This window comes from Aspergillus undulatus, assembly GCF_047715775.1.
Source record: "Aspergillus undulatus strain CBS 261.88 unplaced genomic scaffold BDV17scaffold_3, whole genome shotgun sequence".
Taxonomy (NCBI): Eukaryota; Fungi; Ascomycota; class Eurotiomycetes; order Eurotiales; family Aspergillaceae; genus Aspergillus; species Aspergillus undulatus.
Window position 1 is genome coordinate 389,188 of NW_027396607.1, and position 25,549 is coordinate 414,736.

General features: G+C 51.8%; 8 protein-coding genes across 8 annotated transcripts; 2 read left to right on the top strand and 6 right to left on the bottom strand.

The window, feature by feature from the left end:
• Position 1: 1 nt before the first annotated feature.
• BDV17DRAFT_251619 (putative MFS transporter) lies at positions 2–2,690 on the bottom strand. Its single transcript, XM_073756449.1, has 3 exons — positions 1,443–2,690; positions 116–1,388; positions 2–57 (listed from the first exon to the last, which is right to left on the bottom strand). The coding sequence occupies exons 1-2, from the start codon at positions 2,141–2,143 to the stop codon at positions 365–367; spliced, it is 1,725 nt and encodes a 574-aa protein (XP_073620160.1). The 5' UTR covers positions 2,144–2,690; the 3' UTR covers positions 2–57; positions 116–364.
• Positions 2,691–2,870: 180 nt separating this feature from the next.
• Positions 2,871–5,896, bottom strand: BDV17DRAFT_106755 (uncharacterized protein). Its single transcript, XM_073753784.1, has 5 exons — positions 5,827–5,896; positions 5,650–5,754; positions 4,914–5,584; positions 4,641–4,862; positions 2,871–4,591 (listed from the first exon to the last, which is right to left on the bottom strand). The coding sequence occupies exons 1-5, from the start codon at positions 5,833–5,835 to the stop codon at positions 3,067–3,069; spliced, it is 2,532 nt and encodes an 843-aa protein (XP_073620161.1). The 5' UTR covers positions 5,836–5,896; the 3' UTR covers positions 2,871–3,066.
• Positions 5,897–6,058: 162 nt separating this feature from the next.
• On the bottom strand, positions 6,059–7,446 carry nctA (negative cofactor 2 transcription regulator complex subunit BUR6). Its single transcript, XM_073756450.1, has 3 exons — positions 7,250–7,446; positions 6,583–7,080; positions 6,059–6,517 (listed from the first exon to the last, which is right to left on the bottom strand). The coding sequence occupies exons 2-3, from the start codon at positions 7,076–7,078 to the stop codon at positions 6,258–6,260; spliced, it is 756 nt and encodes a 251-aa protein (XP_073620162.1). The 5' UTR covers positions 7,079–7,080; positions 7,250–7,446; the 3' UTR covers positions 6,059–6,257.
• A 1,161-nt stretch (positions 7,447–8,607) lies between these two features.
• On the top strand, positions 8,608–11,689 carry BDV17DRAFT_287001 (uncharacterized protein; the record flags this gene model as incomplete). Its single annotated transcript, XM_073761060.1, has 6 exons — positions 8,608–8,651; positions 8,716–8,825; positions 8,881–9,248; positions 9,313–9,577; positions 9,635–10,604; positions 10,666–11,689. The coding sequence occupies 6 exons, from the start codon at positions 8,608–8,610 to the stop codon at positions 11,687–11,689; spliced, it is 2,781 nt and encodes a 926-aa protein (XP_073620163.1).
• A 325-nt stretch (positions 11,690–12,014) lies between these two features.
• On the bottom strand, positions 12,015–14,943 carry BDV17DRAFT_251633 (coronin). Its single transcript, XM_073756451.1, has 9 exons — positions 14,725–14,943; positions 14,646–14,674; positions 14,529–14,588; positions 14,324–14,466; positions 14,218–14,266; positions 14,052–14,155; positions 13,537–13,998; positions 12,786–13,488; positions 12,015–12,715 (listed from the first exon to the last, which is right to left on the bottom strand). The coding sequence occupies exons 1-9, from the start codon at positions 14,756–14,758 to the stop codon at positions 12,488–12,490; spliced, it is 1,812 nt and encodes a 603-aa protein (XP_073620164.1). The 5' UTR covers positions 14,759–14,943; the 3' UTR covers positions 12,015–12,487.
• Positions 14,944–15,408: 465 nt separating this feature from the next.
• Positions 15,409–18,298, top strand: BDV17DRAFT_287003 (putative kinesin family protein (KlpA); the record flags this gene model as incomplete). The annotated part of the gene is made up of 3 exons (XM_073761061.1): positions 15,409–15,604; positions 15,657–16,505; positions 16,557–18,298. The coding sequence occupies 3 exons, from the start codon at positions 15,409–15,411 to the stop codon at positions 18,296–18,298; spliced, it is 2,787 nt and encodes a 928-aa protein (XP_073620165.1).
• Positions 18,299–19,059: 761 nt separating this feature from the next.
• On the bottom strand, positions 19,060–22,547 carry BDV17DRAFT_251649 (putative serine/threonine protein kinase). The gene is made up of 3 exons (XM_073756452.1): positions 21,363–22,547; positions 21,143–21,309; positions 19,060–21,097 (listed from the first exon to the last, which is right to left on the bottom strand). The coding sequence occupies exons 1-3, from the start codon at positions 21,922–21,924 to the stop codon at positions 19,103–19,105; spliced, it is 2,724 nt and encodes a 907-aa protein (XP_073620166.1). The 5' UTR covers positions 21,925–22,547; the 3' UTR covers positions 19,060–19,102.
• A 711-nt stretch (positions 22,548–23,258) lies between these two features.
• BDV17DRAFT_287005 (aminotransferase-like domain-containing protein) lies at positions 23,259–25,142 on the bottom strand (the record flags this gene model as incomplete). The annotated part of the gene is made up of 6 exons (XM_073761062.1): positions 23,259–23,513; positions 23,582–24,406; positions 24,462–24,706; positions 24,763–24,837; positions 24,894–24,930; positions 24,990–25,142. The coding sequence occupies 6 exons, from the start codon at positions 25,140–25,142 to the stop codon at positions 23,259–23,261; spliced, it is 1,590 nt and encodes a 529-aa protein (XP_073620167.1).
• Positions 25,143–25,549: the final 407 nt, after the last annotated feature.

Consider the following 25,549-nt stretch of genomic DNA (forward strand, 5'->3'; position numbering starts at 1 on the left):
GGCGGTGGTTTGTTGAGATGTTGAGCAGCCATCGTGGTGTTTGCCAGCGTTGAGCATGTGAGTCGCTGCCTGGGTGCCTTAATGCCTGAGAATGCTAGCTTACACTAAAGTATAGAATCGAACAATTGACTCCCCAGGCTATGTAGCGGGCGAGGGATGCGTGGAAGTTGATATAGTGACTGTCTTTATTCTAATTGGGCGCCTTCCTTTCTCATTAGAACACAAAGTGCCTTTCGATAACAAGGCCGGCTAAGCAGTAGGGCTCCAGAACCCTTCTACTATGTTCAAATCTATCAACACCAAGTCTATATACAAAAGATAATATATATACAAAGAACAAACCCCATCAAGCACACCCCATTAACTAATCCCCATGCTCCTCAATCTTATCCTCCGCCGTAAGCGGCACTTCAAACTTCCAGATAGCGACACCCACCAAACAAAACGCCGTAGAAGTCATCATCCACGCAAGCCCAACCCAAGGCCCACCAAGTTCCAATCCCAACTGAAACACATTCGTGATAGATAAACTGGCAATGACGTTGCCGATAGCCTGCAGTACTTCAATAACCGTAAACAAGCGCGCCGTCTCCTCGCGCTCCACGAGCGTCGTGATAAGCGAGCGCGCTAAATACGCAAATCCCGAACCAGACGTTTGAATAAGCAAACTAGGTATGAGCATTGCCACGCTCGGCGAGAGACCTATCCCCAGCGTGCCAATGGCAAGGAACATAATGCTTGCGCGGGCAAGAGTCAGGTCTTTCATGTTCGATTTCATGTCGCGCAGGAGATGTTTCGAGATGAAAGGGATAATGAATAGGAAGAGCGGGATTGTCAGGGCTGGTTTGAATGAGGTGAGGAGGTTCGCTTGCGAGATGGTCCAGTTGTATCGGGCTGAGATGTACTGGACTAGAAACCAGGAGGAGCCACGGCTGAGTCTATAGACGAGGAAGGCGGTTAGGAGGAGAAGGACGCTCTTCGTGCGGAGGATGAAGGCGTAGGGGCGGAGGTAGGAGCGAAAGAGGCTGCCTATAGCCTTTAGGGACAGGCGTGACTGCTGTCTTCTCTCCCTCATGAAGGGTGTGCCGAGATCTTCGTTGCCGTCCACGGGGTCTGCAGTAAACTTCTCCGATGATATTGACATCTTTGGCTCGTCGGCTGAGGATAACGGGTCCAGTTCCATCTCGCTGGGGTGCTCGTATGAGCGCGGCGTAATGGCATTCTTCGTCTCTGGCAAAAGCAATGCCATGAAAACGCCCACGATCGTGAGACTCCATCCAGCTGCAAGCGGGATCCACGGATTCAGCGTCATAAGCCACGAACTTGCAGCGCTCGACACAAAATCAGCACCCATGCTCGCAACTCCAAAGCGGAAGAACATCGCCGCCCTGACAAACAGTTAGCTTACCCTTAGCAAACTGAACTTGGAATGATGAACACACCTCTCCTCCTCCGTCGTAACATCCGCCATCATAGTATAAATAATCGCCATAGTCACAACAGGCCCACCGCCAAAAACAAACGTAACGCAAGAAGCCCAAACCGCGCGCAGCGGAAAAACATCAGAGAACCACATAACCCCAAAATTAATCGAACAGTTCAACACGAACCCAGGAATCCCAAAACACAGCGCCTTCTTCCTCCCGTACCGGTCCGCGAGCAGACCATACGGCGCCGCAAGGATAATACTCAGCATGCCCTCAAAGAACTCCATGTACCCCTTCACCGCGGCAACCTCGCTCTGCACTTCCTTCCCCTTGCATAGTTCTTCAGGGACTTGGCCGTCACTGCCGAGCTTTGAGGGGTCGAACTGGGAAAAGTGCTCGCGGCAGGCGATGGATTCGTAGATTCGCGTCATGGGGCCACCAGCCATCACGAAACCGACTTCTACTGCGAGCGTCATAATTAGTAGGGTGATCATTAGGCGTTGTCGGATTGCGCCGTTGATTATGACGCCGCTTGTTTCTTTGCCGTTCTCTCCTGGTGGCAATTTGGCTCCTGGGAGCTTAGAGGAGCGAGTCTCGACATCTTGCGAATGTCGAGTGAGAAAGGGGGCGTCTTCCTCGCTGTCGCTGTTACGGTCGTCGTGGTAGCGCTGTTGCTCAGCATGGTGCTGGTGCTGATGCTGTTGGTGACGGGACATAGCTGATTTCGCTGATGTCCGAATCCAATCCCATTAACCCCTTTGCGCAGTAAATATATGATGTTCTGTATATATAGATGAGATCCTCACATGAGGAGCAGAATAGTCGGGTATGTCAACGGAGTGAAAACGTCCATTGACACGTACGCAACTCAGTGAGATCTAGACTGAGGGGAGACAGAAATCGGGGGACCTGAGACTGGCAGAGTGGCAGTCCGTTTGCTCGCTAGCTGGCTGACTGGCTGAGCAACGGAGCAATTGGAAGTGCAGGAATGCAATGCACAGCGAGATAAGACGGACAGAAGCAATTATACGGACAACCCACAGCTCATAAAATGTATCTGATACACTGAGCGCCAAGTCCAATAGAATGACAGCCTAAAATCCAAGTCATGGCATGGGGGCGAGAATAGCACTCATTGGTTGCTAATTAAGGAGCTTAGTGTACTTGGACAAGACTGCACTAGGCTGAGGGCTGAGGAACAATAGCAATGGACAATCGGTGCTCCTTCTCTCTATTGTGGATGCGCAGGTCAAAGAGTTAAAGAAAGTTTAATCAAAACATGAGAGATTTGAGTTTGACAGAGAGTGCTTAATAGCTTTAATCCTTGAAAGCTTTTCCATGGAGTTCAGTTCACTTTTCATGATTTGGCCCCTTTCCTGAGGAAGGCTCCACCGGGCAAACGATGGAACAGCTGAAACGTTCAAGGGTTGTCGCAAGCTGACGGCGCCGCCAAGCCTGCCGAAATAACCGAGTTATGTTCTATTGTTGATTATAGTGATATGTACTACTTGGTTATTCGTAAAGCCGACTATGTTACAGTATGGCATGATAAAACAGCTTCTATTCTTCCATAAAGGCGTCGCATAGGTCCAGCCACCGGCGCCCATTTCCTCTGTAAAACCCTAGCTACCGTCATAACTTAGAAGTCAGCCTGCGGAAACGAACCAACACCTTGGAAGCCAGCCTCCTCGAAGAGAGTCCCACGCGCCTGCACGACGGCTGAGATCTCTAAAAGAAATTCGTAGAGGATGACGACGTTGGTGAGGACATGACCGAGACTTGCGGTACCGTTCTTCAATCTCCAATCTTCGTCTGTGGTTGCGACTGCCGACTCTCGATCCTCTTGTTCCGACTCTTGCTCTTGTGCGCCATCCTCACTGGGATCAGAGGGTTTGCTAGGTGATGGACTAGGGAAGAACGGAGTCGCTAATCGCTTGCGCAGATCGTCAGCTACAGCGGATCGTGATTCGGATGGTTCGCGCGGAGGGGGCACGTGGACTGTAGTAGCTTCGCGTAACGGAGACCCAACAAGGCTTCGCTGGGGGGAGGTCAAGTCTCGAAGGCCGCGCCTACCTCGTGGCGTGCCTTGGTCGGAGCCCATTTGCAGTGTTTTTGGTGTGGTTGATGAAGGCCGGTCAGCCGGGCGAGTGGCGGGTGTCCCGGGAATCTGGTCCGGGTTACCAGACGACTCATCGTCCTCGTGCAGCAGTCCTCGGCGTGCAGCCACCAGAATATCAAAGTCGGGGACCTGCTTTCGCCACTCTTGGACTTGATCGACGAGCCCGCGTAAGACAGTGCTAAGTGCAGGGGTGTCTGTCGAAGACCAGGAGGGTTCGCGATAGACAGAGTGTACCTGCTCGAGTATATCGGATATGACTTCATCGGAAGCACCGTCCGCCTTGGGATATTTGTACTTTGCGGGGTCCACAAGCAACCATCCGTCAAGTGCCATGAGATGGGAAGACGCGATGCTCATAAGAACCTCTGTCAATGCCAGGTTTACAATCACAGCATTGGTAAAGAAACTCTCAAGGCAGTCCAACAACTCGAGGAGAAGCGGATCTTCTTGGCGGAGTTCAAGGGGCAGAGACTCAGGATCGTTACCCGACCCGGGAATGCATAGTCGAGATTCAAGGATCCATGAGGCATCTCTGAGATAATTGCCATATGACTCGTCCAGTGTCGGTTCATCCATGATCGAGGTGGCCATTGTCATGAGCTGCCCCAGTTCCGCATTCAATGCTCCCACAGACCGTTGTCTGGCGGGTTGTCCAGGCACAGTCCGGATCAAGAATCTCGCAAAAGAAGAGTGGCGTTGTAGAATAACAGTCAATAATCGTAATGTCGCTAAGACGGTCTGGGGATTTGTTGATTGCAGCCCAAGGAGGGCAAGATCTCGGAGATTGAAAAGGGTTGGAGATGGTCGAGCCGCTTCCTCGGAAAAGGCAGCGAGTACGTCAAGAGACTTCCGCCGACTGGCGGACATATTCTTTTTTTTCTCAGCTATCTCTGCGTCCGAATCAGATGTCGACGCAAGTAAAAAGTGTAGAATGCGTTGGACCATGTCTTCTTGGTCCACTGAGGCTAAGATACGGTAAAGGTAAGTGAGAACTGCGGCTGTTGAGCCGCCTTCAACATCGGACGATTCCAGCAGCGATGGGTATCTAGAACCGAAATAAGTAATGGTACATGGAGAGAACATGAAGAACGCACAGTAACTGCTCCAGGAATAGAACCTGAAAATGGTCCAATAAACTGGCGACCACCTCAGCAGATTTGCAGTGATCAATGGTATCTTGCCAGAACAAGAGGTAGGCCATGAAAGAGTCCATCGTCACGCCGAGCGCAGGCGGCAATGCCGTCTCTTGCTGTGCATGGTCTGAGTGTGATATTATATGAGGTATATCAGACTCTGCATCCGAATGAAAGCTTAGACTGGATGAACTAGTTAGTCGAACTCCAACCAAAGATGAACGCAACACTCACCTGCCCAACTGACTGTACAGAGCGCCCAGTCCGGTAGCCATCAAAGTGGCCAAGTCGCTTTCAATCAGCCATCGCTCTAGATCCTTTGACCGCGACGCGGTCTCTATCAAATAGAGAAGACCGGTACGAGCGAAATCACCCGCCCTCGCCGCATGATGCACATATTCCACCAAGAGATAGAACAGCGGGAAGTCATCCGTTCTCATTGTACCAGCAAACTCGACTGCACCGGTGTTCTGATCCTCATCCTCACCTCGAGGGGCGAACCAGGCCGGAAGGATAGTGGGCTGAAGGCGGATATTGTTCGCAATGCCGAACAGCAGCTCCACAAGCCGTCCTTCAATATCCTCTGATTGTTTGTCCGCCCGACGAACGAGGTCTACCAGCGCGCGCGCAAATAGCTGGTTATCGACTACCCCGTCAACCTCCGAATCGATCAGGGTGTTGAAGAAGACCGTCGATGAACGGAGCATAGCCTCATCGTAGGAAGAGAGTGCAAGTTTCGTCACGGTAACGAATATCTGGGATGATGCAGCATAGGAAAGGCAGGGATGGGGAGCGGGGCCGCGAGATTCATCGCTGAGGACAGAGTTCAAGCGTTCAATGCAATTGCGCGCGTGTACGATTGCGGCTTGCTCTGCGGATGCTGAGTTGCTGGACCGCCATATTTGCTGACGAGGGGGTGACGATGTTAGAAAGCGAACACTGTATAGATATTTCAATTTCGGCGACTGACCTGCAGTGTGTTACATGTCCGTTTGAAGGCCGTTAATCGCTCCGTTGGGGAAGTAGCTCGGGAGCTTTTAGACAAGGAGCGGGAGCCGCCTATTATTCGAGACCACTATGTTCCTGATTAGAAGCAGCAAAGAAACGCGTGCCGCGTGCACGCTGGGCGAGGATATATCCAACTTACAAAGTCCATTTTTGTGTGAGCACGGCATGATACTCCTTCGCAGAAGCACGAGCAGGGAGCGGCTGCCGATCGAGCGATAAGAGAAAGAAGAGTGGAAGTACTCCAGAGTATCGCGGCCGTCCGGAGGTGTCCCTGAACCAAAAGGGGCATAGTGCCATCATACTCCATTGGGTTAGCGCGTCTACGCCATATGCTAAGGCTACGGACTATACAAGCTCTAGGCAGGACTCCGTAAAAATGGTGAAGTTGAAGCCAAATCGATGGCTTGAGTTAGATATTGAAACCAAGATTAAGCCCTATTCACATCGAAGATGCACGCCGTCCCACCACCCCAACGCCGAAAGAATATGCGCTCCATCCCGGTCTAAAACAAAAGAAACGCTACCCATCATCCCAATAAATCACAAAACAGAAGGACACCTGGTCATCGTTCAGTCGGAATCGTCTTTTTGCCGACGTCCACCACGCTTCTTCTTTGGTTGGTCGTTTTGATCGCTCCCATCATCCTCGTGCTTACGGCCCTGCGGTTGATCTGGGACCTTGGCGATAATGTCTGCTAGGAAATCTAATACTTCGTCCTTCGCCACCACTTGTTTGAGATGAGACGCCGTCACGCGTTTGGAATTTCGGTCTTTGGCCTCTTTGGCGGCCTTTGTGACGAGAGAGATCATGAAGAGCTCGAGTGCTTTGGCTGTAGTTTCCAGAAGTTAGTTTCGTGAAGCAATTGGAGATTAGAATAAAAAGAATAGTACGTACAGACAGCGATAGGGGTCACCTGCGCGACCTTGCCCACGTCTTCATCCGCCTGCATGATGCGCTTGATGCGCGCAACCGGAAATTTTGTCCGAACTTCGATCCCAGCAGCAGGGTCCAGCTTCGGAGGCTCGATGTGCTGCATAGGCTCCACGGGTTCCACGGGTTCTAGGTACTCTAGAGGCTCTTCCGGTGTGACTGGTTCAATGTATTTTGACTCGGACACAGGCGCGGCGTCGGCGGCGGCCGCTAAACGTGACGATCGACGAGCCATATCGAGATCGTAGCTGTTGTTTTGATGAGGAATGTATTGTTGGGATGCGGGATGAGACGCGACTGGGGACTGCTGGTAGTGCGGGGTGAAGAAGGGCGAGGCGTCGTAGGAAGCACGGTGGGCGAGCGGGTTCCCGAATTGGTAAACGGGTTGGGAGGGGATGGTGGGCTGGAAGGTGGAAAAGTCGGGAGAACGTGGACGGTATGAGTTGTCTTGCTCTGTCATTGCTGGCAAATCGGTCTCAGCAAATGTTGGTGAATGATCATCAAGTCGTATCAAATACTCTGATAGACGGAGTATGTGTATAGTATAATTTGGAGGGTCGGCGCGTCGACGCGACGGGGGACCAGCAGCAACGAGTGCGCTTTCAGGATAAAAGAGAAAACGGCTAATTACCTCTGCTGCGAGTGCTGCCTGAGAAAGTGATCCGAACGGATTCAAGTCGATCGCGACATCGAGTCGTTATGTATACTGTTGATCTGTATGTACTTCAATGTTGATGGCCCAAGCTCCGGTGCGTGGGCCCAAGGCAGGTCGGGGGCGTGGCAGTATCGCCAGAAAAAAGTGTGAATTCTTTCTTCCGGGGGGAGCGACCGGACCTTTTTAGCCCTTTTAACCCTGTCTGCCCGCGCTAATTTTAAACAAAAATCAGCAAAATCAAAAATCAGTTTTCGATTTCTTGCTGAACCCTGCTTACTTAATTTCTCCTTTCCTTTGTTCCTGGCATGCATCTCATCCTCCTCTTCTCCTCCTCTCTGTATACTCACATTATCCAACTATCTTAATCCATCCTCGCCTTCACTCTGATTTCACTTTCTCCAGCTTCGATCTCAGCAATCTCAGCATCACATGCTGCCCGTAATGACCACTGGCCTCGCCACTGCAACCAAACAGTCAGCGTTGATGGACACAGCCCTTATTGGCTTACCTGCGCGTAATCCGGCCTTTGAAACTCTTTGATGATGCAAGTAACTCTACTCTAGTTCGTATTCTCGATCTCTGTGATCGTCGATGCTTGTTTGTGTTTAGTGTTTGTTTATTCTTCTTCCACGTCAAACCCTCCCTCATACTTGGACGCTGCATGATGATGCACAGAGCCTCGAGATGTAGGAAGTCGCTGTGTTAGGCTGAAACCTTTCGTGTCATGGGATCGGTATCGCCTGCCAGCAGTACATCTTGTTGCCTCTCAAGGCCTCTACATCAATGAGGGACCAAATAACTTGATCTAATCTGATCGCGTCTCAGCACATTCTTGTCCTTGATATAAAATTGCCCTAAACATTCTGAGATAATGCACTAGGCCAGGCGGGGTAAATTAGAAGGAGCCTCGTCCGCAGTCGATGTCACTCTGACATGCGCGTTCAACAACTCCACGCTTGAATCGAGTCAGCCTAAGCTGTAAAAGTGTCTAGGCAGCACTGCCCAGCCGTCGTAATGTAAACAAAATCCAAACAAGCTCCTCGTGAAACCCAGCTGAGCCAGAACTTCAAGATGACGGCTTGATACTATAGGAGTGGGTGGAAGTTGTTCCGCTCCGGACATCCGCCTCCACTCCGACGCCAAATCGTTGCGACAGATTCTCAGCCCATCCGAGTCGCTGCTGAATGCTGATCCTCGTGTGACTGATTGTTGGAGATGCTTCTGATGGTCGACTAGAGTCATGTCGCGCTCTTCCGCCTGTCCGGTCCTCATTCTCTTGTCGTGATCACACTTAAGTCCGTGCCTTCGCCCCTGCTGCCTACGTGTAGCTTATAATGGCTGCGGCGGTTCAGCCTTCGGGCTTGATGGACATTGCGAGGTGAGTCACGGCTAAAATATTGACTTCTGGTGATATGCGCTAACATGTCGGTCTCGCTTGTTAGTTCTCTGACTCAAGATGAAATCCCGTTCAAACTGCGCTGCGCCATCTGCAACAAGCTTGCTGTGAATGCCTTCAAACTTCCCTGTTGCGATCAGGCGATTTGCGAGAACTGTAAGCGCCAACCACCCACTATTTCCAGTCACTCTAGTTCTTATGGGATTTCTAGGCCAGACTTCACTTCCGGACACATGCCCTGTCTGCGCACATACGCCTCTTTCTTCCGATCTTTGCAAACCGAATAAAGCCCTCCGAACCACCCTCAAGGCCTTTCTTCGCACGGAAGAAAAGAAGCGTGAGAAGGAGCGACAGGCAGCGCGGCCAGCTACCCCCGAAGCTCCTGCTTCTACCGAGGAAGCTTCGGCCAAGCAAGACACCCAGCAAGACTCAAATCCCGTCGAGACACCGGCAAATGGGATCACGCCGGATGTAACCGAGGCCTTGTCAGCAGAAAACCCCCTCGACACTGCCACTTCGACAGCCGCTCAGAATGATGTCCCGAATGCGGATCAGGAAGAGACGAACGGAGTGACTCAGGTACCAAAATTCCCACACTCAAAACGTGGAGAGATCGCGCGCAAAATCTAACGGGCTTCAATAGGATGAATCGGCTGCCGGCCCTGGTACGGTAGATCAGCCGGCTAATGCGGACTCGAATGAGCTCGTTGAAGGGGAAACCGCTGGAGATAATGCATCCGCTCAACAAACGGAGCAAGATGCCTCCCAGAATGCGATGCCGGGCGCTGGTTTCCCCAATCCCATAGGATTCAATATGAGCCCAGGGATGTTTCCAAATATGGCATGGGGTGCAAATCCGATGGCTCAATTCATGGGCAATGGAATGATGGGCTTTCCCAACCCTATGGGTATGTCGGGATTAACCTACTGCATCGTATGAAAAAGTGACTAACAAGCGCTTACAGCAATGACTGGAATGGGCATGGACCCGATGGCCGCGAATCAGGGTATGTTTGGGGGCTACGGGATGAATATGAATGGCGTGAACATGGGGATGAACTTCAACGGTCAGGGGATGTACGGTGGCTGGGATGGCTCTCAGAACAATATGTGGAATGGAAGCCAAGATAAATTCAATCCAAATGCTTTCGCGAATGGTATGGGCGCGCAGCTTGGGGATCCCACCGGATTTGGCGGGTATAATATGTCTCAAGATCCTCAAATGCAGCAACAGCAGTATCCTAACCAAGACTTCTCGAATGGCTACTACCGTGCAGGTAACTACCGGGGTCGAGGCCGTGGATACTACTCCGGCCGTGGCCGCGGCGGCTACGGTGGCCATATGCAGTCTAACTTCCCCCATAATGCTAACTCTACAGCCCAAGATGGGCTGTCTAACATGGACCAAACCGAGCCGCCACCGGCTGAGGAAGGCACAGCGGCTGCTGATGACAGCGAACTTCCCACAGAAGGAAGGAACACTGATGTCAAACCAAATGCTGCAGGCAACGCTGATGAGACCAACGGCTTGGAGCATAATCCTAACGGTAGTCTGGAATCCGTACCTGGAGCCGATGGTATCCCCGACCATTCCGTGAACCAGGAGAACCAACTGCAGGGCATACCTACCATTGAGTCTCTGGATCAATCTGGCGGTGCCGTCAACATGGGCGGACCTGTTCCAATGAATCAAGGCTTCGGTAGAGGCGGCGGCTACATGCGTGGAGGTTTCCACGGCCGTGGCGCCAGTTTCGGCGGGCAACAGTTTATGCCAGCAAATAACATGCAGCAGCGAGGACCGGTCGTCGAGGGCGCACCAGCTGCACCACGCGCAATGCGACAAGGCCTCCCTAACACTAGCGTCTTTCGGCAGAGGAATTTCCAAGCCGGGCGTGGCTCCGTCCCTGCGACCAGAGGCACAGGAGCCTCCGAGACGTAAGTTATTTCTATAATTGGTCTTTCTACGCTCCATCCAAGCTGACATCTTATCATGCAGGCCACATTCCGAGCCAACCCAGGATGACCAGAATCCTCAGTCTACATCCCGGTCCATCTCGAGAACAAGATCGCGGACGAGATCCAGAAGCAGATCCCGATCTCCCCCTTCCCGGTCTCGCTCGAACAGTCGTCGAAGATACCGCCAGCGATCTCGAAGTCTTGAGAAGGATGCTGATGGCTATGATCGTCAGCGGGATCGGTATCGGAGGTCTCATCATGATGACAAAGAAAAGCTTGCCGCAGAAGATGGGCGTCGCACTCGGTCATCTTCTATCGATTCCTATCGATCGTCACGCAACAGGGATGATGGACGATCCCGGCGCGCGCGTCGTTCTCATCGGTCTCGCCGCCACCGCAGTCGGGGTCGAAGCGCGAGTACTAGTCGTCGTGATGGCCGGGATGATGACCGTCTCGCTTCCATCGCTGAGGAGCGAAGTAACTCCAATTCTAGGAGCAAAAACACAGAGACTCGCACAAATCGACGCGAAGAGGACCGGGAAAGGGGTCGGGATGCGCGACGACGCGATCGCGACCGTGAGCGTGACCGCGATAGAAGACGCGAGAAGGAACGAGAGCGTGATAGGGAGCGAGATCGTCCCCGTGAACGCGAAAGAGACCGAGATAGAGACCGAAAGCGGTCTCGTCGCGACCGTTCCGAATCCGCCGTTGACAGTGACCACTACTCCCGCAGAGCGAAACGAGGACGTGAAGATGACATCCGCTCCTCCAAGGACCGTGCAAAAGACACGAGAGAAAAAGCCCCGCCATCTTCAAAATCATCCGAACCCGAGAAAGACCCCCATACTCTAGAGCGCGAAGCGCGCAACCGCGAACGTCTGCTCAAGGAACAGCAGCGCCGCGAAGCAATGAATGCTGACCGCGACAGCGGCAAATTCAGCCGCCGACGAGACAGTCGTCAGGAACGTACTGGTCGTCGACTCAACTACAAATACGATGACGAATCAGATTCTGCGAGAGCCGCGAGGGTTGAAAAGGAGCGGGAGGCTAGTCGGTGGGATTAACATACACCTTTAATTCAATGCCACACCAAGGCCTCTCTCCTGACCTACCCTTTTCCTCTCCAGAATGTATGAAAAGCGTGTTGTACAAAAAAGAAAGCAGATAGACTGGGCGTTTATTCTCATAGGGGCCTCAGGCCAGATCGCAAGGCAGCAGAAGAGCCCATGAATGAACGGGCGGTTACTGCATAGAGGGAGCAAATGCCATGTCTATCCATAGCTAGGCTAACGAGCTGTAATATGAATGAGCTTATCAATCAATTCTTTAACCTAGATCGCTAGACGGAGCTCTTCCTTTGGTAGAAAGTTAGGCTGTAGATAAATTCATTGCTACTCTTGGTTGCTCTTCCGCAGATATATAGCCCTCCCACTCACTCTTTGCATAAACAAACCAAACCCATTCAAGCTCAGCCCAGCTAGGTAGTACACATATCTAGCGGGAAAGGGGTCATTTCGGTTCGGTTTAGCCTAGGGGAAGGAAAAGAGTGCGCGTTAAAATATCCATTCGGTGGATTACATTTCTCTTTCTTTCTATCTGACAGGACAGAGGTACCTAAAAGGAAAACATCCTAAAAGGGGAACATCATACTGACTAGACCTTTCACGAGTGGCAGGATGGTACTATATGCAAGACGTGCTAAAATGGGATGGTAAGGCTCGCGATAAAAAGCGAGCGCAGGACAGGTAACGTGGGTAGATAAGTTCCAAGGTGTATGGTATGGTATTTATGTAGTATGTATAATTTAGAATACAAAGAAAACGCAAAGCAATTCAATGCGGTGATTAAATCTGGAGAGGAGGCTAGCCCAGCTTAGCCTTGAGGGACTCGATCTCGGCAGTAAGTTTCTCAATCAGTTGGCCCTGGGACGCGATGGTCTTGGTCTGTTCGGCTAAGAGGTCTTTGACGACGCCAATTTCGCGCGAGACAGTGTCGGCGGGTACAGAGCCGGTGGTGCTTGTGAGGGGCAAGGAGGGTTGAGCGCTGGGGGTGCTTGGGGCCGGAGAGCAGGTGACGGGTGAGGGGGAGGCCTGGATGGGAAGGGTGTCAGAATGAGTGGTTTCAGTATCAATGTTGCCCTAGGGGTGTGTGATAACTTACCGAAACGGGGGATTGTGATTTGACGGAATCTTCTTTCACCGAAGGCGGGCTAACCTTGATAGCTGGCGACGCGGTTCCTGGGGAGCGGGTAGCGCGTTCAACGGGCTTCGAAGGCTCATCGAAGTTGGACTCCGAGGGCTGCTCGGGCTCGTCGTCATCGGCGAACTTGTTAACCATGGCTGCCATTGAGGCACCCTGGTCTTTCATGGATGGTGCTGGCCTGGCCATCGGCGTTGGCTCGGAGACAGGCTCAGGAGCCTTCTTCACTGGAGAGGCCGGCTTAGCCTCAGGCTCGGGCTTTGGTTCAGGCTTCGACTCGGAGCCTAGGCTAGAAGTAGGCTTGTCCTGGGCACCTGTGACCTCCTTCAAGCCCTGGCCTTCGTAAAGACTGCCCATGGAAATCTTAGGAGGGATGGCCTCCTTGCCGCCGAACCATTCAGAGGAGCTCATGGCGGGCTTCAAGCCGGTAGTAGGGGGGTAGATGTCGTCCTGGAATGTCTCGGCGCGACGAGGGACGATGAATGGGATCGGCTCAATGTAGGTATCGTTGACGGTCTTGAAGGCGCGGGTAACTTCGTTTTCGTGCATGTTCACACCGCGCTTAGGCATAAAGGCAATACCGCGCTGGGGGTCTCCGGACTTGTATTCCGACAGGTATTCGAACTTGTCATTCTCCAACTCGTAGTACCGGATGTTACCGTCACTGTGGTTATTAGCAATCTATATCCATTTTCTAGGAATAGCCACTTACCCTCGGCCAGCCAAGTATAACATTTGGGTACCGTCATCCCAGAAAGGCATGCACACACCAGAGATCGAATCCAAGGTCTTGAAACCGTCAACCGGTAGTTGCGGGGAGCGGATATCCCAGAGCGCGAGTTGGCGATCGCTCATCTTGGAGAAACCAGTGGTGGCGAACCTGTCGCGTTCGCCAAGCCATACGGAACGACTGTTCTTTGCTCCTGTATGTCCCGGTCCCTCATGCGCAGGGCGTTCTTGACGTACATCCCATACGCGCAGCTTCTTGTCACGGGAAGTCGTAACGAGGAGAGAGCCGTTTGCGCTCCAGGACTGCGACTGCACAATGTCGCCCACGTTCAAGGTCAACTTGGACGCACCGGCCTCGATATCCCAAATCTTCACTGTATAGTCTCCGGATGCTGTCGCAAGGATGTTTTCAGCGGCGGGGTTAAAGAGCACGTGCCCTACTTTCCTGTCGCAGGTGTCAGATCGTGATAGCCAGGGGTCCAATATATGGACACTTACTTCGGATGACCGCTGAGCTTCCCAACAGGCTTAACATCTTCAATGTCATCGGCGTCTACATCAGGGGAGAGCGTAAATCCTTCAGGAACTCGCCAAAGGCAGATCTATGAAGCGTTTAGTCCGGCTGTACATCGTGCGCGCTTGTTCTGAAAGGAGATAACCATACCCTGCCATCGTCGGATCCTGATGCTATCAAGTCGTCGTTGAAAGGATTCCTATAGGTGTTAGCTTCTCATCGGTATGCGACAGAGGCGCCGATAGTCGCTGCTTACCAGTCCGTATCGAGAACGACGGCAGTGTGGCCACGAAACAGGGGTATCCGCTCGGGAAGCTTGCCATATTCACTGAGCGGAATCACAGCGAAAGCACCTCCACCACCAGCTTCCCAGTTGACGGAGAGATAGCGGGGGTTGACCTGGGGTATTGTTAGGCGGCTCGGAGGCGACGGGGAATCGAGAAGCGGTGACGGTCACGAACCTTGACGAGGTTGGTATCCCAGGCATTTCGAGAAACGCGGAGATTGTCATAACATTGATCCTGCACACATGTAAGCAATTCCAAGGGTCAGTGAGGAGGAGGGGGGGTTAGTTGTACCTTTCGCGTTGATCGTCCGAAGACGTGGCCTGCTACCTGTCAGATTGCGGACAGAAAGAGGGGGGAAGGGCAAGCTTACGGTACTTGGAAGAACGCACGAAACGGCCAGACATGATGTTGGGTATAAGAAAGACCAAGAAGCAAGCTCAAACGGAACCAATGCAGAACGAGAGGAGAACTGAAACGGGGGAAGGGGGAGGAATCCAGAACTGCTGCAGCTGGAGGCGATAACATGCTCCGTATAAGAATAGAACAGCGCCGTTAATTACTGGGGGGCCGCATCAGCTAGCACCACCACATTGAAACAGTCGAGGCTCAGAAGACGTTTCACTCTATTGAGCAAATAATAGCGCAATAAGCCAGGATTATAAATTACAAGTTAAGAGGGTCAATCTGATCGTGATCATCAAGCCTTGTGACTTGAGGCCGCATCGCATTGAACCCTGAGACAATGAAACGCTGTGACGCCAATACCACTAGGCCCAGAGAGGGCTAGCGCATCCCCGCCGGAGCATGGCTGAGTCAGCAAGGCTTGTTTACCGCCCGCCGTCGCTCCAGAAACCATAAACAAGCAGTTCAGCAATCAATCAGTACTCTCCAGTCCATATCAACCCCTCAAGGATAGCTCCTCCGCCAACTGTCACCGCGGCCCGGACGCCGACAAGCTGCTGCAGCCTGTCCATTGATTTGTTTATCGTCTTCCTTGCATAACCTCTCCCCTACTCCCTTCGCATACATTGCAGTCGTGAGTGAGGAGGCTATCATGGAGAACGGAAGTCCGGTACTTACTGCCATTGCACCTTCGAATGAGGCACGCGCCCCTAACAGATATCAGGTACAGTCGAGAATTCAGGGATCGCGCATCCCTGGGCTCAAGGAGATGAACCCGGCCGGAACAAACTCGCGTTCGAGGCTATTGCAGCCAGGCGCAATTGCGAACAAAGCGACTGCTGTACCGCGTATGTCGTCCTAGAGAACTATGCGACAGCGAATGTAATCTGACTACAGAAGAACCCGCACGCACGAAGAGCACCACCGAAAACGCCAGGGCAGGCGCAGGTCCGCCGTCCGCTTCACGATCTGTCAACGGAGCGACAAAGTCCCATGCGCGCGCCAATTCCTACGCCTCGTCTACCTTGACACGGTCAGCTTCAGCGGCTTCCCGAACTAGAGGACCCCATTCTTCGTCGACCATGGGCCGTCCAAACTCTTCATTGAGCAACCCCCGGAGACCGAACGGATACTCTATTCCTCGACCCGCAACGTCCCTCGATACCCATCATGAGGAAACCGGTCATAAAGTGCTTGGAAAACGTAAGGGTATGCACACTCCCCGCCTCCTAATATCTCCGCCTACCTCCCGTGCCCCAGTGTCTTCAACTTGGGAAACTCGCTTTGGTCCTCGGAGTGAAAGACATGCCGTCCAGCTTGCTTTGTCTCCTCTCATGGAACCCTTTTTGGAGTCCTCTCACAGTCAAGATTCACTTTGCGCATCCATGAACAATTTGACTTTGGGCCCGTTTTCTGGCGAAATAATGAGTCCTAACGTGTCTCTTGATGACAGAAACCCAACGTTCACACCGTCAAAAATCCCCCTTCCCCGACCTGCCATTGTCCCCCTACCCAGCCCTCAGATGAAATATCACCAACCATCCAAGAAGAACCGACCCCCTTCCCCTGCATTCCTCACCAAGGAATCAACGATCAACCCTTTTAACAGTTCTACAGGCGGCGACTGGGACCAAGACGCACGGGAGCAGAGAGTGGAAGAAATGATGGCAACATTTTTCTCGCGCATCAATCAGCAAGGGCAAGAGCGCACAGGTCTCCATGAGGCTATCGAAGTGTATAAAATTCGAGGTGAGTGGCTCGTCGGTTTGAATGGAGAAACTGCTAACAACCGATCCACAGTGAGTGAGCTGGAAGAATCAAAGAAGGAACAGACGGAACGAATCTTATCCCTTCGGGTGGAAAACGAATCGGTCAAATCGCAAAAAGAGGCTCTGGAGGATGCTCTTAAACACGCTCAACGAGAGCAGGAAATCGCGATGGATGAGCTTATTTCTCGCCAGCGCATGGAGATAGAGACGGTCAGGTTTGATGGCCAAAAGCAGCTTGAATCCCTCAGAACACAGCATGATTCCGAGATTCGTGAGTTGAAGCGTCGGTTTGAACATGAATTGGAAGATGAGAAATCTGCGCGTCTTCGAGAATTGAACCAGCTTCAATCACAGACTGCCGTTGACGCTCAATTATCACAGATCGAACTGGACAAGAAGGTCAAGGAACTTGCGGGTGTCGAAAATGATCTTCAAGCATTGCGGACGGAGCTCGAACGGGAACGAAAGAACACCAATAACCTACGGCAGAACTTGGATACTGTCAGTTCCAACAGCGTAACCTTGGAATCGACTATTAGCGCGCTAAAGGCGCGAATTGAATTCTTGGAATCCGGAAGTCAGGAGCAATCCCAAGCTTTTGAGCGATTGAACCAGCAGATGATGGATGCTGCCGCCGAGACCAACGCAGCCAAAGAGAAGCTTAGAAGGGAGGAAACACTAAGGCGCAAACTACACAACCAAGTGCAAGAGCTCAAGGGCAACATCCGAGTTTTCTGCCGTGTCCGTCCCACATTGGGTACTGAGGGTGTATCCGACGCCGCTCAGTTCACATATCCGGACGAGGCTGATGATTGCAAAGAGATCAACATTGTTGGTCCTGAAGAAAAGAGCACTCTTGGAACCGTGACGAGGAAGAACCACAATTTCTCATACGACCACGTATTCGGCCCTTCGGCGCAGAACAGCGACGTTTTTGATGAGATCAGCCAGCTTGTGCAGAGCGCACTTGATGGGTACAACGTTTGCATCTTCTGCTATGGTCAGACCGGCAGTGGCAAAACTCACACAATGTCCTCCTTAGACGGTATGATCCCTAGAGCTGTGCACCAGATTTGGGATACAGCCACAAGCCTTGAAGAAAAGGGCTGGAGATATACAATGGAGGGAAACTTCGTCGAGGTCTACAACGAAAACCTAAACGACTTACTGGGCAAAGCGGAGGAGCTGGACAAGAAGAAACTGGAGATTAGGCACGACATGCAGAGGGGCAAAACGATCATCACCGATGCCACCACCGTACAACTGGAGTCTCCCGAGATGGTCGAAACCATCCTCAAGAGAGCGGCTGCCAACCGCTCAGTAGCAGCTACAAAGGCTAACGAGCGTTCCTCCCGCTCTCACTCGGTATTTATTCTCAAGTTGATCGGCGAAAACTACATCACCGGCGAACGCAGCGAAGGAACACTCAACCTCGTCGACCTGGCTGGAAGCGAGCGATTAAGCCACAGCGGTGCAACCGGAGACAGGCTGCGAGAGACGCAGAATATCAACCGCAGCTTGAGCTGTTTGGGAGATGTTATCGCAGCTCTAGGACAGGGCAAGGAAGGCGGTCACATCCCCTATCGCAACAGCAAGCTCACGTATCTTCTTCAATTCTCGTTGGGCGGGAACTCCAAGACCCTCATGTTCGTCATGGTCAGCCCACTGGCCGCTCATCTCTCAGAGACCCTCACCAGTCTCAAATTCGCCACAAAGGTTCACAACACGCATATTGGAACGGCGAAGCGTCAAACTCGTGTCCGTGACGTCTAATTTCAACTCAACCCAAAGTTATATTCCTTCTTGTTCTTCTTCCTCGTTCTCGCTCTGCTTGGCCGCTATGACCCTGGCCCTTGTTCGTTGTTCGTGATGAAATCGGTGTATCGGCGTCCACTTAACCCCCTACCGTTTCGTTTTTTTTCTGTCTGTTTTTTTTTTTTTTTTTTTTTTTTTTTTTTTTTTTTTTTTTTTTTTTTTTTTGCCCTGGCTCTGTTCTTTTGGAGATATTCCCCCCTTCCCGTACACCATATCACTTGTTTATAAGTACACGGTACATTGTCTGTATGGGTTGGTGACGGACCGATTTGGATTTAGCTTAATGATAGTTACTGAATTGAATTAGCAGTGCAGCCACAGTCAATATTTTGAGACCCGCTTTTTGTCTTCTTTTTCTTGTAGAGGATAATCTTCTTTGATGTAAATGTCTTCGTTAGGCAGTCTCGGCGTCCACCGGATATATATTTTGGTACCGAGCCATGCCCTCCATCATTTCACCTCAACTTTTTTTAGACTATTTTGCACGGAAAATTGCCCTGTGTGATATGACTATGGTCGTTAGGGAAATGAGGTAGCATTCTCTAGTTTTTAAATTATAAATGCTGCTAGTGTTGAAGCTCCATATTATTTAGTTCTTGGCCTCTTCCGCTATGGATAAGACTGAAAACTTGATCTACATAGGAGGCAGCACCAAGTAAGCTGAATAGGGCTGACTGAATAATCAGTATCCATATTTAGACAAACATGTTCAAGTAGAATACTCCATGAAACGGTTGGTATATAGATTCCTATTCTATTGCACTAGATACATCTCTCATGACCATCCAAATCATACTCCGACACCTCAGCCGTCGACCCATGGCCATGCCCATTACTCCTCCCCGTATCCCTTCTACTCCCACTCCCAACCTTCGTCCTCGAGAGCGCCTCGCCCGTCGCAGAAAGCGCATCGAGAAAGTCACCTAGCAGCCGATCTAATTCCGCCGTCACGGCTGCTTCGGCCGCGCCGTCCATGAGTACCTCGAGACGAGGGGGCATGAGAGGGGGGAACTTAATCGGGATTGGCTGGTTGTGTTGGCTCTCTGCAGTGGCTGCGACGACGGTGGGGTTATACCGTGCTGTGTGAAGGGGCTCAACAATGCCCATTCCGTGTCCGTCGCTGGTTGAAGAAGGGTGAGGGTCTATAGTGGGGAAGGGAAAAGCCTGCATGTGCAATGCATCTTTATGCGGGATAGCGGTGGGGAAGGGCTCAGCATATGGTGGTGTCGGTTCAGTAACGTGGATGTGGTTCCAGACGGGGGTTGTGTCGTCTTCTTCGTCTGGGCCGGGTCCTTCCTCAATGATTACAGAGGAGCGGTTGGAGCTGAGGAGCTCCGGGTACTCGGTCTCTGTGTCGGCGACGACGCCGTCAGGGGGGGTGGCGGGGCGGTCGAAGCGGAAGGGATCGTAGTCTGTATCTGAGGACGTGGAGATGCTCGATTGGGCTGAGGCGGAGGTTGAAGGACGAGATAGAGATAGATCACGTGGTTCGCCGATATGTGGGTGGGAGTTACTTGCTTTGAGTGTGTTGTTGCGGCTGGAGGGTTCTTCTTCGACGTCTGAGAGACGGACGATGTCGTCGTCTGTTGAGAGGGAGGTCATGACGGGGAATGTCCATTCCATTGTGGCTCGCTTTTCGGCTGGGTCGAATGCGGCTGGCGCTGAGCTCTGGGTGAGGTCGAGCTCGGATTCGGATTCAGCTTCTGCGCCTGAGTCGACCTCTGGCAGTGGCTCGGGCTCTGCTTCCTCTGCGGGTGCTGTCATGAAGGTCGGGAATTTCCAGTCCATGGTAGGCGGGCGTGGGCCTGTCCGAGGCTGGAAAGTATCTTGGACGTCTAGGTTACTGCTCACTTCACTACTAGACGAGCGGGAGCGGCCTTCATTGGAGCTTCTGGTGTTGCGCCCGCTAGATCTGTTGGCACGGATGGTGTCTGCATCTGCGAGCTGGAATGGCTGTGCTGTTGTAGCACCAGCAGCATAATGGGATGAGTCGAACGAGCCGATATCAATGTCAATAAACGTCGATGTGACCGACGAGCGGTCCGTATCAGTGCGAAGTGGCAAATCAGACACAGGGGCCTTCTGCTCGATAGGCACAAAGTCATTCTTCGTCTCGTACTTGTAGCTAGGCTTCTCTTCGTCAAAGAGGCCTTCCATCGCTGCAGCGCCTCTTCGTACCCGTTCGTCAAAGTTAGCTTTGTCGTTCTCCGTCATCTCAGTGTCGGCCGGCTCGTCGGCCTGTTCTTGCTCAGACTGTTTTGCTGCATCCTTGATCTCTTGTTCAAACTCGGCTAACGAAGCAGCCAGCTGGTCAAGATCAATAACGGAGAACCTTTTCTCAAAGTCGTCCGTCGTGCTGAAGTTCCATTCTTCGTCAATATCCGACCTGAGATCAGGCATCTCCGCTGCTGCTGCACCGCCAGGATGAAACAGGGAAATACGTTGCCCACCGCGCTGCGACCATTGATAGTATATGCGGACAAGTTCGCTCAGTGATGATGTCGGATATTCTTCTTCGGAGTTGGCAATATAAGGATGCGTCAAAATGTCCGCCATTGAGGGTCGAGTAAAGGGGTCAGAGTTTAAGGCATATGATACTAAGTCTTTCAGGCCTTCGCCGTATTTGTCGCTGTCTGCTAGCTGTGGGGTTTTCCTATTCAACTGTCTACCAATCTGCATTCTCTCTCGTAGGTTTGCATTCGGCGGGTTTCCTGTTGCGAGCTCGAACAGCGTACAGCCGTATGCCCAGACATCAATCTGAGAATGTTAGTTACAGCCTTTGATGGGAATTGATTTACGAACCTCGCTACTATATTGGTGTGTTTGGCTACCACTAAACATCTCCGGCGGCATCCAGTGAGGGGTTCCAATCCAGGTAGATCGTTTGTCCTGTTGTGACTGGAGGACACCAGCAACGCCAAAATCGCATATTTGCAAGCGGCCTTCCTCATGGATTAAAACGTTCGCAGCTGAGCTGAATTAGCGATAGGGTCTTTCAAATGCCTAATACAAGTAAGCGTACCTTTGATATCCCGATGAATGATGCCAGCATCATGTATAGCGCGCAAACCAGTAGCCAGCTCGCGAGCCACCGGAATAGCAAACCTCTCCTCAAGCCGATCACCAGTCGCTCGCATCAAAGTCCTAACACTACCACCAGGGCAGTACTCGCAAACCAACCAAAGCTGCGAGTGGATCGAAACCGCCTCAATAATCTCATTGATGTTCTTCGCCCCCGAGTCTTTAACCTGCTTCATGACCTTTGTCTCATGGATAAAGTCCTTGATCGACTCGTCCTTGAAATCACGCACTGATTTGTAGTCAAGTGAGTCAATGTCCAGGACTTTGATAGCAACAATTTCGCGCGATGGCAGCTGGTGGCCTTTGTATACGCGGCCGTATGCACCCTTTCCGATGAGTTCTTCGAACTCGTATGCCGGTGTTTCTGTCTTTGCTCTGCGGCACATCTCGCGCACGGCAGTGCCTTGCTCTCGAGCTAGTCGGATGGCCTCTGCTTTGTGTTTCGTGATGGCGGCCACAGCGGACGTGGGGTCCAGGAACCGGGAGGCTCGAGTTGGCTCCATGTTACGCTTTCTCACCCGAGAAAATCTGTGGACAGTGTGGGAGCAGGTAAGTCAGCCTGACGCGTACGCCTAGGTAATTTTCTCTCGGGGTATTCGCGGATGTTCGCTGAGATGGACGATAGCTTTAAGTTAAGTCAAGCAGCGATGTTTCAAACTGACTCGGCCACAACGTGGCGAAGAGCTTGCGCTCAAAATAGCGGATATCCTCCCCAGCCCACAGAGAGAGAGAGCCGATAGTGATGAAGCAGGCGACACTGAGACCGATGATTGCGACTAGACCACGAATGGGTCCCTTCTCGGCTCGATTCAGAGAAAGACGTTTCGAAATGCTGGTCCCAGCCTCTAGAGCAAATGATTGACAAACTCTGACCGCAGCTAAATCACCAGCAAATACGAAGCCAGAAGAAATCCAGCCTCAGACAGGCGAGACGACGAAGAGCGTGAGATCTTGTTCCAAAGCCAACCAACCTCCTGCCCGCAGCGGGCTGGATGGAGGTGCAGAATCCGTGCTTTAATCTCCACCTCGAGATTTAACAGCAACCAGCTTCCCTCAAGCGGTCATTGAGGCATAGCTCCCCTCGGTTAAGTCGTTAAAGAGCGATATAGCAATGCACTGGTCGTCAAATGTGTCGGCTGCTGAAACAATGGCGAACAAATGTTGAACCCCCAGAGTTGGCCTGGACGCACTGCCAAGACTCCACCGCGCTAGTTTAGTGGTCGATCAGAGGCCAATCAGAGCCAAAAAATCCCAGAACACGAACACAGGTCCGATAAGCCCGTGTGCCACTCCGATAACCTCGTATGGTCAGTTATTACGGTAAGATATGGTATTATCTAAACTAGTTTAGGGTGGTTAGGGATCCTGTCTAGGGGTATAGGGGTATTTATGGTACACATGTTAGGGGTTAGGGTCAGGCTAGGGAGGTTTTTTTTCTTCTCTTTTCCTTTTTTAGGGTAGTTAGGGGAGACTAGTTAAGAACTAGTTTAGATAATACCATACCTTACTGTAATAAGTGATCATACGACGTTATCGGAGTGGCAGACGGGTCACAAGAGATCCCAACGCTCACAACTGCAGTTCGCTCTCTATTACAGAGTATTTAGGTAGAGCTGCACACTGGCCGGGGCAAGGAAGTTAAGAAAATATCTTAGGTATGTGAGCTTGGATCTTTCAAAGACGATAATTGCTAATGGGTAACACCATTTTATTAAGCACAGCGTTCATCAGGCATGCGGTATCGGACGCTGCAATCTATATCCATTTGGCCGGGAGCAAAGCCATGCATACTAAGTATTAAGACTGTACGGGATATTTATCTAGATAAGCAGGTAATCTAAAGCTTAAACTCAACCCTCAGCGCATCTCCAAACCGTTTTATCGCCTCCGTGATATTCTCCTCGCTAGCCGCCGCAAACGTGGCGCGGAAGAACATCTTATCCTCGCTGCGACCAGCAGCTTTGAACCAGCTGCCACGGGAGATCAGGACGCCATTGTCGATAGCCGCGTGGAAGATGATTTCCTCGATGGAGTCACGGGTCTTGCCGGATGTAAGTTCGGGGTGTTTCTGCCAGTCGACTTCGATCCAGTGCTGTTGTGGTGGTTAATTAGTGCTTGTTATGCTAAAGGATGCTTTTTCAATTCCAAGAGGATACTTACGAACATGCCAGCTGCAGGGGCAATCCAGCTGGCGATTTCCTTGGGGAGATGCTTCTCGCAGGCCTGGACCATGATGTCTCTCCGGCTGGTGTACTGCATACGCAGGTTGATGAGCCAGTCGAGGTATCCGGCGTGACCCCAGTGCTCGTCCAGGAGCTTGAAGAAGATTAGCTGAGAGATACCGCTGGGGTGTTGTGCCGAGACTTCGGTGTTTCGGAGGAAGCGCTCGATGATCTGCTCAGAGCCAATGACCCAGCCGGTACGCGAACCAGGGGTCAGGACCTTTGAGAATGATTCCATGCGAAGAACACGACCGTCAACATCGAGACTCAGATATGACGGGATAAGTGACTTGAGGAATTCGTCGTGGTTGGCGGGAGGCGGCACCGGTGAGCTGTCAGCGCCCGTGTATGGTTGCATCTGCAGGAAGTAATATGGCTCATCCTCAATAATGTAAAGGTCGTGCTTTTGGGAGACCTTGTAAATCTCCTTGCGACGCTCCACAGACTGGGTAGCGCCTGTAGGGTTCTGGCCTGTCGGAATTGTGTAGAGCACGAAAGGCTTCCGAGCACCGCGGGATTTCTCATCCCAGTTGCTCAGCACGTCATCGAGCGCGTCAGGCAGAAGGCCTTGTTCATCCATCTTGATCGGCGCCACCTTGACTCCCAAAGGAAGGGCTGTTTCCTGCGCGCTAGAAAATGTATATTCCTCCATCAAAAGGTAGTCGCCCCTTTCACAAAGCAGTCGGAGGGCTGTATCCCACGCATAGGTGCTTCCAGGAGTCAAAGCGCATTGCCAGTCGGAATAGGGAGGGTTGTGAATAAGCTATTCGTGTCAGCAAGATTTCCGTATGTATTCTCATATGTCACAGCCAACGCACCTCAGTATGTTCCGTCACGAATCTGAGCAGCTGGGGAGCTCCAGTCGACTGCCCGTAGTTTAGCGAAATCTCAAGATCGTATAAGCTCTTTCCTTCGCGAATATCATGCTTGCCCGCAAGCAATGAAGTGCCGGACTTCTGAGTTTCTTCAGGAGAGAATCCCGGCGGCGTGGGAACTTTGACGGAGAGCTCTTCGAACGGGAAGTATTCCGGGGATGGGAGACCACCGCCCAAGGAAATGAGACCTTCAGACAGAATAACGTCAGTCATATATAATCCTACCTAAGCAAACCGGCCATACCTGGGTTTTTCAAATACTTCGCCGCCCCCTTCAACGTCGAGGTCTTGCGCGACTTCGCTTCGAGCGTCAAGAAGTCTAGAGCGCATAGCATTAGCAATAATTTACCTCCAATAAACAGCGCTAAGACTTACGATCCCACCTCTTCGCCTTCGGCTTGGTGTAGCAGGCCTAGAAGAGAAATCTAGTCAGTTCCTCATTGAACCGCAAAGTACGACAAGCAAACCCACCGGACTCTTGAACATGTCACTGCTCGTAGCAGGCGCAACACCGGCAGGCATGGGAGCGCTCTGCGCCCTCACAGCAGCAATGCCCTCAACGGTCAATGGCTTAGCAACGCCATTGCCGTTCGTTTCCACGTCCGTGGCCGCCGGCGGAGACATTTTCTTCTGCCAGGAAGGGGGGGTCGGATTTCGATCTGAGGGGCGAGGGGTGATGTAATATGGAAGCTCGTACGTGCTTTGCGTGGTTCCTGTTGTTCTCGCTCAACGTACGGCAGCGAAGTAAATAGGTATATCCGTAGCCGTCAAGTGATGTAGTGAGTCAAGTCAATCTTTTTTGGTTCTCGGTCTCGGTCTCGGTCTCGAGCTGTGAATAAGTGGATCGGTTCCGACGGGAGAATTGGGATTCAAAGAAGGCCCGCGGTTGACCGCCATCTTTTAAATCCTGCGCCGTAGCTCTCTGAAAGAAGAATTTGTCTGCTGGATCGCGAGCCGAGTTTTCGTTATCTAATTGGGGTCGTCGGCGCGAGCTTTGGTTCGTCGCTTTGAATGGGAGAATGTCACTGGAA

Bases quoted from the DNA above. Each gene is read 5' to 3' on its own strand.
- BDV17DRAFT_251619 (XM_073756449.1), bottom strand. From the start codon at position 2,143: ATGTCCCGTCACCAACAGCATCAGCACCAGCACCATGCTGAGCAACAG. The intron at 1,389-1,442 runs GTGTGTTCATCA...ACTGTTTGTCAG, and splicing joins GTTACGACGGAGGAGGAGAG to GGCGGCGATGTTCTTCCGCT.
- BDV17DRAFT_106755 (XM_073753784.1), bottom strand. The intron at 5,585-5,649 runs GTCAGTCGCCGA...CCCCCTCGTCAG, and splicing joins GGACATGTAACACACTGCAG to CAAATATGGCGGTCCAGCAA. The intron at 4,863-4,913 runs GTGAGTGTTGCG...TAGTTCATCCAG, and splicing joins CTGTACAGTCAGTTGGGCAG to TCTAAGCTTTCATTCGGATG.
- nctA (XM_073756450.1), bottom strand. From the start codon at position 7,078: ATGACAGAGCAAGACAACTCATACCGTCCACGTTCTCCCGACTTTTCC. The intron at 6,518-6,582 runs GTACGTACTATT...TGGAAACTACAG, and splicing joins GGTGACCCCTATCGCTGTCT to CCAAAGCACTCGAGCTCTTC.
- BDV17DRAFT_251633 (XM_073756451.1), bottom strand. From the start codon at position 14,758: ATGTCTGGCCGTTTCGTGCGTTCTTCCAAGTACC. The intron at 14,267-14,323 runs GTAAGCAGCGAC...TAACACCTATAG, and splicing joins GTCGTTCTCGATACGGACTG to GAATCCTTTCAACGACGACT. The intron at 14,156-14,217 runs GTATGGTTATCT...AACGCTTCATAG, and splicing joins CAGGATCCGACGATGGCAGG to ATCTGCCTTTGGCGAGTTCC.
- BDV17DRAFT_251649 (XM_073756452.1), bottom strand. From the start codon at position 21,924: ATGGAGCCAACTCGAGCCTCCCGGTTCCTGGACCCCACGTCCGCTGTG. The intron at 21,310-21,362 runs GTACGCTTACTT...AATTCAGCTCAG, and splicing joins CATTCATCGGGATATCAAAG to CTGCGAACGTTTTAATCCAT. The intron at 21,098-21,142 runs GTTCGTAAATCA...TAACATTCTCAG, and splicing joins CACACCAATATAGTAGCGAG to ATTGATGTCTGGGCATACGG.